The sequence below is a fragment of the Panthera tigris genome, chromosome D4 (assembly GCF_018350195.1).
Source record: "Panthera tigris isolate Pti1 chromosome D4, P.tigris_Pti1_mat1.1, whole genome shotgun sequence".
Lineage (NCBI taxonomy): Eukaryota > Metazoa > Chordata > Mammalia > Carnivora > Felidae > Panthera > Panthera tigris.
Genome location: NC_056672.1, coordinates 81,939,545 through 81,954,038, shown reverse-complemented (window position 1 = coordinate 81,954,038; position 14,494 = coordinate 81,939,545). Strand labels below are relative to the sequence as shown.

At 53.9% G+C, this 14,494-nt stretch overlaps 1 protein-coding gene across 4 annotated transcripts in view; it reads left to right on the top strand.

Moving 5' to 3' along the window:
• The window catches only part of DENND1A (DENN domain containing 1A), a 509,265-nt gene that overhangs the window by 474,055 nt on the left and 20,716 nt on the right, over nt 1-14,494 (top strand). For 3 of the 4 annotated variants that reach the window (XM_042963736.1, XM_042963734.1, XM_042963737.1), the window contains 2 exons: nt 6,913-6,969; nt 13,670-13,758. In XM_042963736.1, coding sequence (XP_042819670.1) covers nt 6,913-6,969; nt 13,670-13,758 — 146 coding nt within the window. The remainder of the gene's footprint in view (nt 1-6,912; nt 6,970-13,669; nt 13,759-14,494) is intronic. The other variant, XM_042963735.1, reaches the window with a different exon arrangement.

Genomic DNA, 14,494 nt, shown 5'->3' with positions numbered 1-14,494 from the left:
CCGAGACCTCCAGCTGCCATCAGGCACATCCACTATCTCCAGCCCTCAGAAGGGGGAAGTGCGAGGGCCCTGGCTGCCTCCACACCCCAAGCTTTGTATGCACAGCCTTCTGCTTTCAACAAAGCTCGTGGATCCCGTGGGCCTCCTGCATCTCTGTTCTTATGCCTCCCTTGCCATGCCACCAGTCTCTGATTGGGGTCTGGCCTATCTCCCCACTGACTTTGACATTTCACCTTCTGTGTGGCCTTAGGTAGCACCTGTCCCTCCACTCCCTCCTGCCCCTACATTCCCAACAGCCTAATGGCGATGCTGATTGTGACCTCGAAGCATGTTGAAGGGATAGTCCAAGATGTGTCCCCCTCGGGGACTGAGTAAATCCATGCTTTGCTTCCTAAACAGCCAGCCCCTCCCACTTAGATCACAGGACCCCGCCCCGACCCACAATTGACTTCAGATGAGCTCTCTGACCTTCTTCCGGAGGCCTGTCATCCACTGCCCTATGTGGCCCTGGGCAAGTCTTTGCCTCCCCTCATCTGTGAAATGGGGTAACGACCCTCGTTTCCATCCAGAGGATTCCCCTGGCAAGCAAGCAAGCAAGCTGGTTAGACGCCATACCACACAGGCAGGCAGTGCTCTGGCTGTGCCTACTGTGCAGGCTGACCCCCCCACCCCGACCCCCACCAAGCACGCACTGCACCCTCTGCTCCAGGGCCGTGCCTCCAGTCAAGCATTTGCCACCCGGAGCCCTGTGCAGGGCACCCGCTCATCCATGCCGCCCAGGTAATTAAGTTGATATTCCAACACGGCTTCCCCTCCTGACCTTTTGGAAACAATGTGTTTTGCTGCATCAACAAATTAACTGCAAATCAGATGCTGTCCTCATAAATGTGGGCTTCATAGCCAATGAACATACTCACCTGGCTCACACGGCTGACAGATACAAACGCCAAGGGCCGGGCAGAGGCCAAAGCGTTCCTCTCTTCTCTGGGACTTCCGTGTCAATCACACTTTCGGGCTTACTCTCTCACGTTTACATCGCGCAGTAGTCAGGTGGCCGGGAGCAGTGAGTTCACAACATGGAGGCCTGGGCAGGGCCCTGTGGCTGGCGGTGGGCAGAGGGGGGGAATGCCTGTCCTTAGAAGCCCACCCATCCTCCTCCTCCCATCCAACTTCTACACCAAGGCTTTGATATGTCCCCCCAACCCCTTACCTAAATCCTTCCCGACTGCTCCCAAGAGAAAAGCCACACTCCTTAGCCTGATATTCAAGGACCTATATTATGTGACCCCCACCGGCCCATCCAGGGTCCTGGCCTGACCTGTCTTCACATTTATCCTTGCTCTAGCCATGTTGGGCCACCGTAGTTCCCCTGTACCGTGCACTCGAACTCTCTACCACCCCTATCCAGTAGAGAAGCTCCCCCTGTGGACCTCCACAACCTCCACACCCCTCTATCCCCCCTGCATCATCACCCATTCTATCAGAGTGGGAGGCCTTGGAGGACAGGACTGTGTCGTCTTCACTGATGTGCACTGTTTGTTAAATGAATGAACAAATGAATTTCATACCTCCTTTGGAAGGCACTGGAAAGACGTGCTCAAGGAAGGAAGGGGAAGATGTGAGTCACTCTCTCATGCACGTTTTCTCCTAGGCACAGATCTCTAACAACAGATTCTGTCTGCAGACGGATTAGAAAAACCACATCAGAAGGGATTCCAGAGGACTCTGGAAATTTGGGTTGACAAGGGTAGTGCAATGCACTAAGAATACCTGCTTGTTTAGTTCCTGCTACTAGCTGTGTGACCTCATACTAGTCCCTTAACCTCTCCGGGCCTCCTGTTTCCTGCCACTATAGCAGAGAAATGATCCTCCTTTAACTTGCCTCACTGAGGGATAGGAGTCTCAGAGGAAAGAGGAGAAGCAGAAATGCTTTGAAAGGAAAACACATCGTATAAATAAGAGAGATTATTATTAAAATCCAGTCACTTTCAACAGTGCCTTGCTGACAATACAGTCCCTTGGAAAACCAAGGTCTTCACATCCACGGGACCTTTCTGGGAAGACTTGTCAGTCCAACAGGGGAAGAGGGGATTGGCTGGTCCTGTTCATCATCAGGCGCTGGGCCAAAGCCCCCAAGGCCACAACTGAACTCCTGTTGTAGTATCCTCACACCAGTGCATGTGACTCAGGAGTTATTTCCATTTTGCGGAAGAGTGAACTGGGACTTGGGTTAAATAACTCACCCAAGTGGCAGAACCAGTGCTGAACTCAACTGGAAAACGGCAGAGCTGACACATGAACCCACGTCTTTCTAGCTCGACGTATATCTCTTGGTTTTAGCCCAAATACTCTTTATAAACTCGGAAAGGTGTTTTTCTACGATAGGTCAAATGCCACCAGACCATACATTTCTTAAGGACAGGAACTGTGTCTTACTCTCCTGAGTCTCTGGGCCCTGGCCCCAAGCAGTTGTTCCGCAAACATACGTAGGAGGAATGCTTCCGCTCTGTGAGCATGAATCTGCTTCCCTGATTGGACACAACCTTCAGGAAAACAGGTGTATGTGTTGATTATCAAAACCTCCAGCCCCACCATCCCTCCTACCCTAGCCCAGCTCAGGAAGTGCCAGATGAAATGCTGAATGGAACTCTTCTTAGCAAAAGATTGCCAAAGGCCCAGCCTTTTGAACTCACTTAAGAAACAGCAGTCAGTGTAGCCGCATTTTGATCCAGCCAGGGAATTGAGGGCCGCGTACAACGTGATTTCTGTGCACAGGTGCCCGGACCTGGCTTTCTCAGTGCTCTGCTCCTTCTGATTTAAGGCTCTTCTGGTTTTGTCTCCACCTACTCCAGCAGTGGGAAGCACATTGGTTCCAGAGTTGAGGCCTGAGACCCACTCCCAGGACTCCCCAGTACCAGTTGGGGCCATGAGCGGGTCACTTTGCCTCGCTGCAGTCTGTTTCCTTGTTCACAGATAGATATGCTCCTCATACTAGGGCCATGTGAAGAGAAGAACAGGCCGGTACCGGCCCTGGACTGGGGACTGCGGTGCAGAGAAGAATGTGAGCGGGTCTCTGCCCTTAGGGAGTAGGGGACAGGGCTCCTGGCCAGCTCTGCAGCCTCCCTGGGCCCCCGCTCACACTGCCAGAGCCCCCGTTTTCTTTTTTTTCTTTTTAATGTTTATTTCCTTATCAGAGTGTGGCCAAAAGAGAGGGAGAGAGAGAACCCCAAGCAGGCTGCGCACCCTCAACGCAGAGCCCAGCACAGGGCCCGATCCTGCGAACTAGGAGATCGTGACTTGAGCCAAAACCGAGAGTCAGATGTTTAACCAACTGAGCCACCCAGGCCACCCTGCCGCCACGTTCAGTTAGTCCCCGAATCAGCTTCCGCGCACTGGGGCCACGTTCTGCAAAGTGGTGTGTTGAGTTTATCCTTCCCTGACTTCTTTCTTCACTCCCTCTTCCCACCCAAATCACCACCACTCACCCTTGTGGCCTCTTCTGATTGTCCCCAGGGCACTCAGCTCTCCCCAGCCTGTGTCCCCAGCTGCCATCCCACGCCAGCAGACTTGGGAAGTTCTCGGAGTGGTGTGTCCGCTGGTGCGTGGCCCTGTGGGAAGTGCCATATACCCCAGCAGTGGGGCCCTAACATAGGTACCACATCACCCTTTCATAGTGACTTTAAATCCCCCTGACTTACTCTGCTGGCTTCTGGGTCGGGTGTGATCGAGAGTCTACGTTCTCCCCCACCATGTATAAATTCAGTTGCAAAAGGACCAGCACTTCCTGGTGACAGTCAAAGGGAAAGAAGTTAAATACGAAATCTGGAGAGCGAACATTTGTCAAATCTCTGCACGTGCCAGGAACTTTAAGCCAAGGATATTTTGCTGAGCGCCTATTATGTACCAGCACTCTACTAGATCCCAGGATAAACAGAGAAATGACACCCTGTGTGCTGTGAATACACTGGTAGCAGGGAAGTGCAGGGAGGGACTCCCGGGGGCGGTGACACCTGAGCCAGGCATCAGAGGACAAATACGAGGCACCCAGGGTGAGACGCAAGGAAATGAAAAGGTGTTTCAGGCAAGGGGACCAGTATTGAAGCACTCAGGGAGAACAGGAGGGTAAGCCGAGTGGGATGGGGTAGAGGGGCTGGGGAGGGATGGGGGGGGGCGGGGGTGGGAAACACCAGGGAGGAGACAGCAGAGGTCTGTGGGTGGCGCCCAGTGCCTGGAGGGCTTTGAATGCTGCAGGTAGCGTTTTCTGGGGAAGATTAACAGCTGTTATAGGGAAAGTGAGTCTGTGTTCAAATAAATTGGGAGAAATAGGAGATACAAGAAAAAAAGTTAATAGGGATTTGCCTGTTTAAGGTGGGTTTTTTTACTGCAAGCCTTGGCAGCCTTTGCTGTGCTAACTGGCATTGTGAATCTCTCCAAAAGGAGCAAGGCGGGTAGGCAGCATTTCCCGGACGTGTCAGGCTAGGGAACCCCCTTTTCTTCCTTCATACAATGCATCTCCTGGGATGCAGTGGGAGATGCCTTGGGAGACGCTGGCCTTCTGCTGAGATGATTTAAGCTGGCAAATGACACGATTGGGCGTATATATATATATTTTTTTAAGTCCACTCTGGAACAAGCGTGGAGATGGATGGGGAGGGGAGAGGCTGGAGGGGGAGAGACCTGCTAACGGTGATGGTTGCTAAAGTCTGCTGGCGGCACAGTGGGAAGATCTTGGCGAACATGTCTCACTGAATCTCCCTAATGGCCCCCTGGGGTGGGTAATCCACTACCTGCTTTTACAGATGAGGAAAGTGAGGCACAGGTGGTTATATCATGGGCCTGTGGAAATCCAAATGATGGGGTGGGGGCTGGGGTTCAGCCCAAGACTCTCTGACCCCAGAGGCTGCCTCCTGGGGGTTCTGCCACCCCCGCCAGCAGGGTGACAATGACTCGGTCAGAGGCGATGAGCCGCAAGGAGTATGGGCTGGAGAACTGGTCATCCAGAAGTAGAGTGGCCAGAAACAAGTGAAGCAGGGCTTGGGGGGGGGAGGGCGGGGTGACGAGGAGAGGCGGGGGAGGGACGAGGCGGCAGCCTGTGCACACCGCAGGAGGCACCCCTCTCCCTGTCCTTTTACTTTCCCTTGATCAGTGTGGGCTGAGGGACTCCATTCCCTTTTGCCCCACACTTTTCCTGTAAACATGGAGAAGAAATAGGGTGCAGTGGGTTGCCGGGCTCATTTCACTGGCATTTCCACCCAGGTGGCATTTCCAACCCCCGGGTGGGCTCCAGCCAAGGACAGGTCTGTGAGCACGGTTGGGCCCACGCTGCCAGCTAAACAGCACAGGGCCCAGAAAGCCTCAGTGTATCTCCAGTGTATCTCCATCCAGACATGCTCTGGACGTGCTACGGGGGGGCCAAATTCTCTACCGAGTGCCTCCGCCATCTCTCCCCTTGGGCCACTCTGACAGACCCTGTGCCGGGACCCAGGGACCCAGGGACCCCTGAGACATGGCCCCTACTCTCCAGGAGTTGGGTCCAGAGAGTGAGCTCCGAGGCAGGTCTGGTATCCAAAGAATTTCTGCAACCAAATGAGGCTTTAACGCACCGTCCAGGAGAAACCTAGCGGGAGCCTCCCATGCAAGTCACACGTGGAATTCTAAAAATGTTTTAGTAACTACATCGAAAGCGTAGAAAGGAACACGAAATTAATCGTAATGATATTTAACCAAATAGCCAAAATACTTTCATTTCAACAAGTAATAAATATAAAAAATTGTTTAGATGCTTTACATACATTTAGATGTTTCTAACTGAGTATCTGAAAGTCAGTGTGTATTTTATATGTACGGCACATCTTAATTCAGACCCACCACCCATGGCCGTCGGCTGCCGAAGGGAGCAGTGCAGGTGTAGACTTTGTGAACCTCCTGGGTGAAGGGGGAGGAACCAACTGGAAGCTTCCCAGGGTTTGCGGAGGGTCGTGGTTTGGTCTAGTGTAAAGGCTTCCTTTCCTTCCTCTGCCTGCCCACCCCCCACACCTGTCTGGGGCATCTATGCACGCAGGCCATTGAAAGGACAAAGCTAGACTTTCAAAATACAGGGTCGGAGGAGACAGCCAACAAGCCTGTGCTCTCTTGGTTTTTATTCAAATCCTGATTTCAAAAGCCAAGCGTTTTGTTCCATTTTTATTTGTTCATCAGACATTTATTTTGCAGATATTCCCCCCCCACCCCGGGAACAGGGATGAATCCCTCAAGGAAATGAACATTTGAAAGATAGTGCAGGGGAGGGGGCGCTGGGAGGGAGACAGCGGGTGATAAGTCCCAGGTAGCAGGGAGCACCGGGCAGGGGGAGCATTGAAGGCAGCCTGTGACCCACTATCTTGAATGACAAGTAGACATTTATTTGCCAGGCAGATCAGGATGGGGTGGGTCATTCGACCCTAAGGGGCAGGCAGGAAACGAGGCATGAGAGTCCAGGGCCATTTGAGGGTCTGCCCTGGTGAGCAAGGATGAAGATTGGGAGGGGTCTGTATGGGGCACAAGAGAACCCAGGTCTTGGAATGCCAGCCCACAGCCTTGTTGAGCTGTCCCCCAAGGAGGCAGGAAGGGCAGCAGAGGTCTCGAGGTTGGGGTGCAACAAGGTCGTATTGCATTTTAGAAGATCCCCCTGGGCCCATGTGGAGAAGGGCTGGAGGAGATCCTGTTGGGAGATGATTACAGTGATCCAGGCCTCAGAAATGCATGTGCAGGGTCCGGCGACCAGTTGACATGGGAGTGAGAGAGAGGGAGGCATCGAGGACGCTTCTTGGGGTCTGGCTTGGGCGACTGGATGCGTCCTCTCGTGTGCCGTGTGTGGAAATGCATCAAACCGTCTCCATGTGTACTGATGTTTTAAGTTTCGCTTTAATGCAGCCACAAAGACTCCGTCCCACTCGCCCGCCGCCTCCCAAGATACAGCGCTCGAGGCCCGTGAGTAGCCAGTGGTTCTGCCCTCCGCCTAACACTGCCTGAGCCGTCCTCCCCGCCTGACTAAACCTCGGGAGTTTGAACTCAGCTGCCTTGCCAAACAAAACCGGGAATTGGGTTTTTCAGCTTCCCTCTCTGCGTGGCATGAACCCAAACTTGCATTTTCTGGGCTTCTGTCTCCTTTTCCCCGAACCAGTTTGACGACTTGTAGGCCAGAGCTGTAGGTAGCCGTGGGCCACCGTGTGATGTGTTTGCCGTGTGTGCGTGTGCGCGTCACTTGAGCACATCTAGGTTGACTCCTACTTCTAGCCAGTGAGCTTTAAAGCCCAGCTCCAACTGCCTTTCCTCACAAAGGAAGCAGAAGTCTGGCAGCAGGGGTCTCATTCCTGCCTGCTCTTGGTTTGGAAATGCGTTTGATGTCCCTTTGCGAGGGCAGAGGCTACGCCCAGAGAATCTCGAGCTAGCTCGGATGGAGACAGGGCCTCCTGTTCCAGGCCTCACGTGGAGCTCCACCTTGCCCAGTGAAGTCCCAAGTCAGGGTGACACACCCACCGACACCTTGGAATGGGGTGGGCGAAGCAGAGAGACCCATCCGAGTTGTTTTTGTTCTTGTTTTTAAGTTTGTTTATTTGGGGTGGGGGGAGCACGATCAGGGGAGGGGCAGAGAGAGAGGAGAGAGCAAGAACCCCAAGCAGGCTCTGCACTGCCAGCGTGGACCCCAACGCAGGGCTCTAGCTCGCAAACCATGAGATCATGACCTGAGCTGAAGTCAGACGCTTAACCGACTGAGCCACCCAGGTGCCCCCCCATCCAAGGTTTTTAAAGACAAAAGTCATGGAAAAGTATTGGGTGTGGGGCCCCGTTTTCCTTAGAAGCTCAGACTTGGGCTGTGCTGAGGCGTAACCACTTTAACGGGTTCCTTCAAAGTGGAAACTTGCCAGGACCGTTTGGTGAGGCCTGTTTACCGAGAGAAGAGTTTCTATGTCTCAAAGCAGACTCAAAGCAGCAGTCTCTATGTTCAAAGCAGCCACCGCTCCTGCAGCCCAGCAAGAGGTCAGGTTCCCATCCAGCTGCGACCAGAGTGCCCCACAAACCCACATCCCAACCCCTGCTCCCCCTTTTCCAATGCACACATCCAAATTGATCTTGTGACACGTGGCAGGCGAGGGGTGCAGGTGGCCAGGCCCTACCGTGTCTGTTTTTAATACTTGGTGCACACGCCCAGCATCGATTGGGTGGCTGCTTTCTGTGCGGATGTTGGAAAATTCTGTGGTGCTCTTTTCCTTCCCTTCCCTCCTGTGTGTAGGAGTTAGAGGGCAGGGGTGGAGGTGGGGGGGCGAGGGCGGTGGGGACTTAGATACCTTCACCTAAAGCACGCTCAACCAACTGAGCCACCCAGGCACCCCACCTCTCTCCCTTTAACACACCTTCTGGGGGCGCCTGGGTGGCTCAGTTGGTTGAGTGTCCGACTTCGGCTCGGGTCATGATCTCACGGTCCATGAGTTCGAGCCCCGCATCAGGCTCTGTGCTGACAGCTCAGAGCTTGGAGCCTGCTTCAGATTCTGTGTCTCCCTCTCTCTCTGACCCTCCCCCATTCATGCTCTGTCTCTCTCTGTCTCAAAAATAAATAAACATTAAAAAAAAAAAAAAAACCACCTTCTGTCTAACATGCCCTCATTCCCCAGAGGCCTAGACGATCCTTGTAAAGCACCGAGCACAGTGCCTGCCACACAGCAGTGGCTCATACTCTTAACAGGCTTTTAAACCTTAGAACTTCCTTTTTTTTTTTTAATGTTTGTTTATTTATTTATTTGTTTGTTTATTTATTTATTTATTTTTGAGAGAGAAAGAGAGAAACAGAGTGTGAGCAGGGGAGGGGCAGAGAGAAGGAGAGACACAGAATCCGAAGTGGGTTCCCAGCTCTGAGCTGTCAGCACAGGGCCAGACGCAGGGCTCAAACCCACAAGCCAGGAGATCGTGACCTGAGCTGAAGTCGGTCGCTTAACCGACTGAGCCACCCTGGCGCCCCTGAACCTTAGAAGTTCTAAGGAGTGACTCAGTTTCTTAGTGACTATCATTTGCCGAGGATTTTTTATAGTCAGCAAGTAATCCTAGCTAGGCCTCACAGTAACTCTGTGAAGTAGACATCATCTCCACCCATTTTAGAGATGAGAAAACTGATGCTTGGTAACCTAACCCAAGTCCCTCAAACGCAGAAAGGGGTCACCAGACTCTAGAACCCATGGTCTTTCCGGCATACTGAGCTCTCCCAAGACCCTCCACCTGCAGTTCCATGGAACCTGCCTTAGTGTGAAATACTGGGCCAGAGCCTTTGATGGAGAAAAAGTAATCATTAGCAGTGAGCTGGGCTTTCTGTGGAATCTCTGGGGTAGTGTTGGGGCTTGGCAAAGACACAGAGGTGAAGAGAATTAACAATTACGTACTGAGCGCCTTTTCCGTGCCTAGGACTGTGCTGGGCCCTCGTGTAATTATGATCTCATGTGTCCCCACCACAGCCTGGAGGAGGCAGAGCTATTTACCCAGCAGGCAGCCGAGACCACAGAGATGCTAAGAGGCCAAGCTGGCCACGGAGCCCGGGCCTGCCTCTCCGCACTCCTCACCAAGCAGCCTCTCCTTCAGCCAGCCCTACAGAGAGGGCTGCTCTCAGAATTCCCTGTAGAGACCTGGGATCCAAGGCAGGCAGGGGCTCTCTTGCAAAGCATGATCCGGGACAGGACTGCTCCTGCTGGGAAAGCTCAGGTATTGGAGACAGCTCCTGTGGATTCCATGCAGTCTCACCAGCGTGGGGATCCATGTGGACTGGGGGAGGCCCAGCCACACCCACCGGCAACTGAGGACTTGGGAAGGCAAACCTTACCCCAAGAAACACTCGAGTAGTACCCGCCTGTGCCACTGCTCTGGTGTAGGAGGCGAGCGGATCGGTACCCTGGGCTCTGCCCACCCTGCGTTATGGTACCCTCGGGGCAGTGTGCCTGGCAGAACCATTTCTCCTGAGCTTGGAAGTCGAAGAGGCCTGACCCGATTTGAATCACAGGTTGGCAATTCCTGACTGTATAACTTCAGGCAAGACGTTTAATTCTCGGACCCTTAGTTTGATCATCTGTAAAATAGGTTCAGCAGCCCCCGGCCTGGTGAGGGTAGTGAGATCACATGTGTGTGGTGCCTGGCATGAGGTGGGCATGTATACCACACTTCTGCCACCCCACACACCCTCTGCCAAGCAGGGTCACTATGGGACTAAATTGGGGGTCCTGGAAGGCTCGTGCTTTCTGGGCCCGGCAGTGCCCCGTGCCCCGGAATCTGCCCGCTGAGTGTACTCGTGTAAGCCTTTCCAGTATGCACCGCTGTCCGCTACGGGTGACCCTGGGAGACACGGGGCCCCTCGAGGGCCTTGAAAAGAATGGCCCGACCGGCTCTCCTGTCAGGAGCCTCTGGCCCCCAGCCGGGCTTTACCGCGTACTTGGCCACAAACGTCTGGTTAGCAGTGCGGCCGTTGGCCCCGGGGTGGCAGGAGCATGGGGGCTAGCCGTTCAGCCCTTCTGGAAGAAGCTTTGTAGCCAGGCACCTGTGGCTGGAGTTCAGATGTTACCAGAGGATTTAGATTTTCTTTTTAACAAGAAGAGAAAGGAAAGAGCAGAAGAAAGCCTTGCCAGTGTCTGGTGGACTAGGGGGAGTGGGCTGGGGCGTGCAGGGGAGAGGCAGGCTGTGCCCGGCCGCATGTGAAGCGCTTTATAAGCTCTGTATTTATTATTTCTTGCTCACCATTAAAATCAAATGTACTCGGTGCTTTTGTATTCAATACACATTTAACCCTGCCGACTTAGATTTCTCAGGTTTTAAATCCAGTGGGGAATTGGCTGGTTTCCCAACTTTCCCCACAAGTCCCCCTTGAACAGAGCTCAAAATCCCTGTTTAGCATTTTCTCCCCTGGCGCTGCTGGGATCCCATCACTGGAGGGGCCGGTGGCTGTGGTGCGTGCATGTGTTTTCTTCCCCCTCCCCCAGCCCCCGCCCCTGCTAAGCACCCCCCAAAGACGATGTGATCGCTGAAATCTGACGGGCCAGTAGTCGGCATCGTCTTGTGATTCGGGCTTCATTAAACCATTTTGTGTGTGTGTGTGTGTGTGTGTGTGTGTGCGCGCGCACGTGCGCATGTGTGTGCCTGGTTGCGGCTCCAGCTGAACGTCTCTGGCCGTGTGTGTGCACGCAAGTGTGTGATTCGTGCACGTACCTTCGACTCTCGTGAGTGTGTATTTGTGAGGCTGAATGCCGGCGCCTGGAGGCCTCTGTGCGTGTCTCTGGATGGTTGTCTGTGAGTGTAATTTGTGCCTGGCTTTGTCCACACCAGTCAGGTGTGTGTGACTCTGGGTGTGTCTGTAGCTGTGCAGGTGACTGACTGTCTCCGGGTCTGTTGTGCCTTCCTCTCCCTCCCCCGCCTCCCTGCCTCCCCGCTACCCTCCCCCACCCCCTCTCCCTGCTCTGTCTGTTTTATCATCCCTAATGAAGCAGTCTTCTCCATCGATCCTGCTGATTGCCAACCCATTCCTTTTGTTTGTTGGCGCTGAGCCATTCGGCGGCACTCTGACAGCTCAGCTCGTCTAATTAGCTCTGTTGTTCTTTTTCCCCATGTTTCACCACGTTGCAAGTTCAGTTGAAGTTGCCACAAACTTAATCCCCCCATTTCAGCCACAAGTTCACATTCCAAACCCGCCTTTATTGTAGCGAGGAGCAGCCGTGTGCGAAGAGGACAGGCTGACAGGCCTTAATATCTGACCTTTCCCGAAACCCCCACCCCGGGACCTCTGGGGCAGGGCAGAACTGCTCCGTCAGCCCACGCTGCACATCCGCCTTTGTGCTGAAAAGTCTGGGGGAGCGTTCCAGCCCCGTGATCCTGCTGAGCAGCAGCGAGAGGGAGAGGAGTCTGGCTCTGGGCAGGGAAACCGGTTCAGAGGTTGAGCGGACGGAGCCTGGACGTCTGCTTCGGAGCAGACATGGTTCTGATAACCGTGGTAACAATAATAGCAACGGTATTATGCGCTTCTTAGATTCCAAGCAGCAACATTCACCTGTTCCTCAAAGTCTTGCTGAGTGACCACTGTAACACTACACACGGAGCAGGATGCTAGGCAAGGGTCATCCTGGATGGCATCTTCTAATTCAGAGATAGCCCACCCTCCTCCTCTTTTTTGTTACTGATAAGGTCACGGGGAAGCCCGGCTGGTGCCAGACTCCTTGCTCGTGCTTTCCCGCGACCATCTCATTGGATCCTCATTCAGAGTAACCCTGGTGGGGGGGAGGTTGGATCCTCATTCAGAGTAACCCTGGTGGAGGGGGTGGGGGGGGTAATGGGGTGGGGGGAAGACCACAAGTTTCGTGGAATGCACTTGGCTGTTACCGTGTGTCTGATTTGCCAAACAAGGCTGAGATCAGACTGGCCACTCCACAGGAAAAACTTCGGTTAGATCAGACATGCAGAGACCTGAGGGCTTGATGAGACTCTATAAAGACTTGTCTTTCATGCAGCCAACTTCTGTAATCTGTGTTCCTCAGCCATTGTGCTGTGTTGCCCACAAATTGCTGGGGGGTGGGGAGCAGGGGGCTCAGGAAAGGGGGGGGCAATAAACGGAGCATGTGTGTGCTCTTCCTTGTCTTGTCTGAGGACCTCAGCAAATTGTGGCATTGTATCCACTTTGGCCCTTCATCTGCAGAGAGAGAGCCAGCCCCCTGCATGGGGACGTCCAGGCATTTTTATTGGCAACAAAAGTCACAGATAGACTTTCTTGGTTTAGCTGTCTCCAGTCCCTCTCTGGCACTGGAAATGTTCAGAGATGATGGGGCCAAAATTAAAGCCACGTAACGTGGACTGGAACAGACGAGGATCCTTCTAAGGACACCTAGAAATTCTTAGCCTAACTCCCACCACAGGCTCTGGTGGGGGAGGAGGGAGGTGTCCTTTTCTGTGGGCCCACATCTTGTTGCCACAGGCCAGCTGTGGATTAGGAAGCCGTATGCTTCCCCGTCACGCACCCCCACCACCGACCCTCAAGCTAGGTCCCCGTGAATGTAGGAGCCCCACGGGGTGTGTGGCATCCAGGCCGAGCCGTGCTCAGGAGGACTGCACGGACACAGCCTGGGGAACAGAAAAATGATTTTTATTGGTGCTCAGTGATGGTGACCACTTGCTTTATTCCCCGCTCCTCCTCGGGAAAATAAGCATCCTGTAATTCAGTTGTAAAAAGAAGGAAATAAGCACGTGTACCCTAAAAATAAAGCCCGAGTGAAACCTTTTCATTGTACCAAACCAGTTTCAGCATTCTAGAAGAAGGCGAGGGGGGACTTACCATCAAGGAGGGCCTCCGCATCCCGGTCCCGCGTGGACAGTGTCTGGTCGAACTCCCACGGCAGCCCCGCAAGGAGGGGGCAGGTGGAGCCGTCCCCTCCTTGCAGATGAGGAGACCAAGCTCTTCAGAAGAACCTTTCCCACTTAAATAGGCCACGGATTTCCCGTGCGGGTATCCGCTGCACACTCGGTGCCACGTTCTCACGAGAAGCAGAGGCTTTGTAGCCTGTGCTATGCAAATGCCTCCACGTTTATTTTGGGGCTGCTCATCTAGATGTGTGGAATGTCCCTGTGTGGCTTTTCCAACTCACTCCTCGGGGACTTCCCTCTGTGCCCGCTGCAGGTGCGCCCTCCCCGTCCACATGTGGTAAAGAGACCAAAGAGCAACATCACGGTGGAAGGCCGGAGGACGTCCGTCTCAAGCCCCGAGCAGTGAGTACCCCGTCGCTCACCTCCCCTCTGTCTGCCAGAGCCCAGTGGGCCAGGCCTTTGCGGTGTCCACGCTGCAACCCTGGCCTTTGAAGGGCTTCCTGGAGCCCTGAGCGGGTGTTTCAACAAAGAGGTCAGTCGGGGAGCTAGGCTTGATCTTCCGCATCGCATCGGCGTTTGCTCGCGGTTCTCATGCCGGCGGGAGGCCCCGGAGGCCTCCAGCCAGGCATCTGGGCTGGGTTTTGAGTGGTGACACCCAGAGCGTACTCAAACAGGCTCAGAAGAAGGTTCCAGGCCTTTTCTTATGCCAAAGGTATAAGGTCAGCAGGAGAGAGCTAGGAACCTGGTCAAGGAGCTGACCCATTTAACAAGGGCCACCACCCTCCTAGGCCTGGGGTGCTCAAGGTCTCTAAAGCTTGGCTTTATACCCAGGACAGTCCTTATCTGTCGCCCCACACCCGTCAGTACTTTTGCTCACCTGTGCCATAGCATTTATTTTACTAGGGCTTGGCTTTTCCACTTCCCCTCGGGCCCATAGTTCTGCAGGCAAGCACTGGGTGTTCTGCCCGGAAGCCAGCAGAGGGCCCGACTCAGAATCGATGCAGGACAGATGCTGGATAGACGAGGGAGACGACAGGTGGGCAAGCAACGCCTGAGATTGAGCTGCCTGGATGATGTGAGGCTTGAAGCGGCACACGGCCCCAAGTCCCGAACTGTTTGGAGTGCTTCCCTTTGTCCC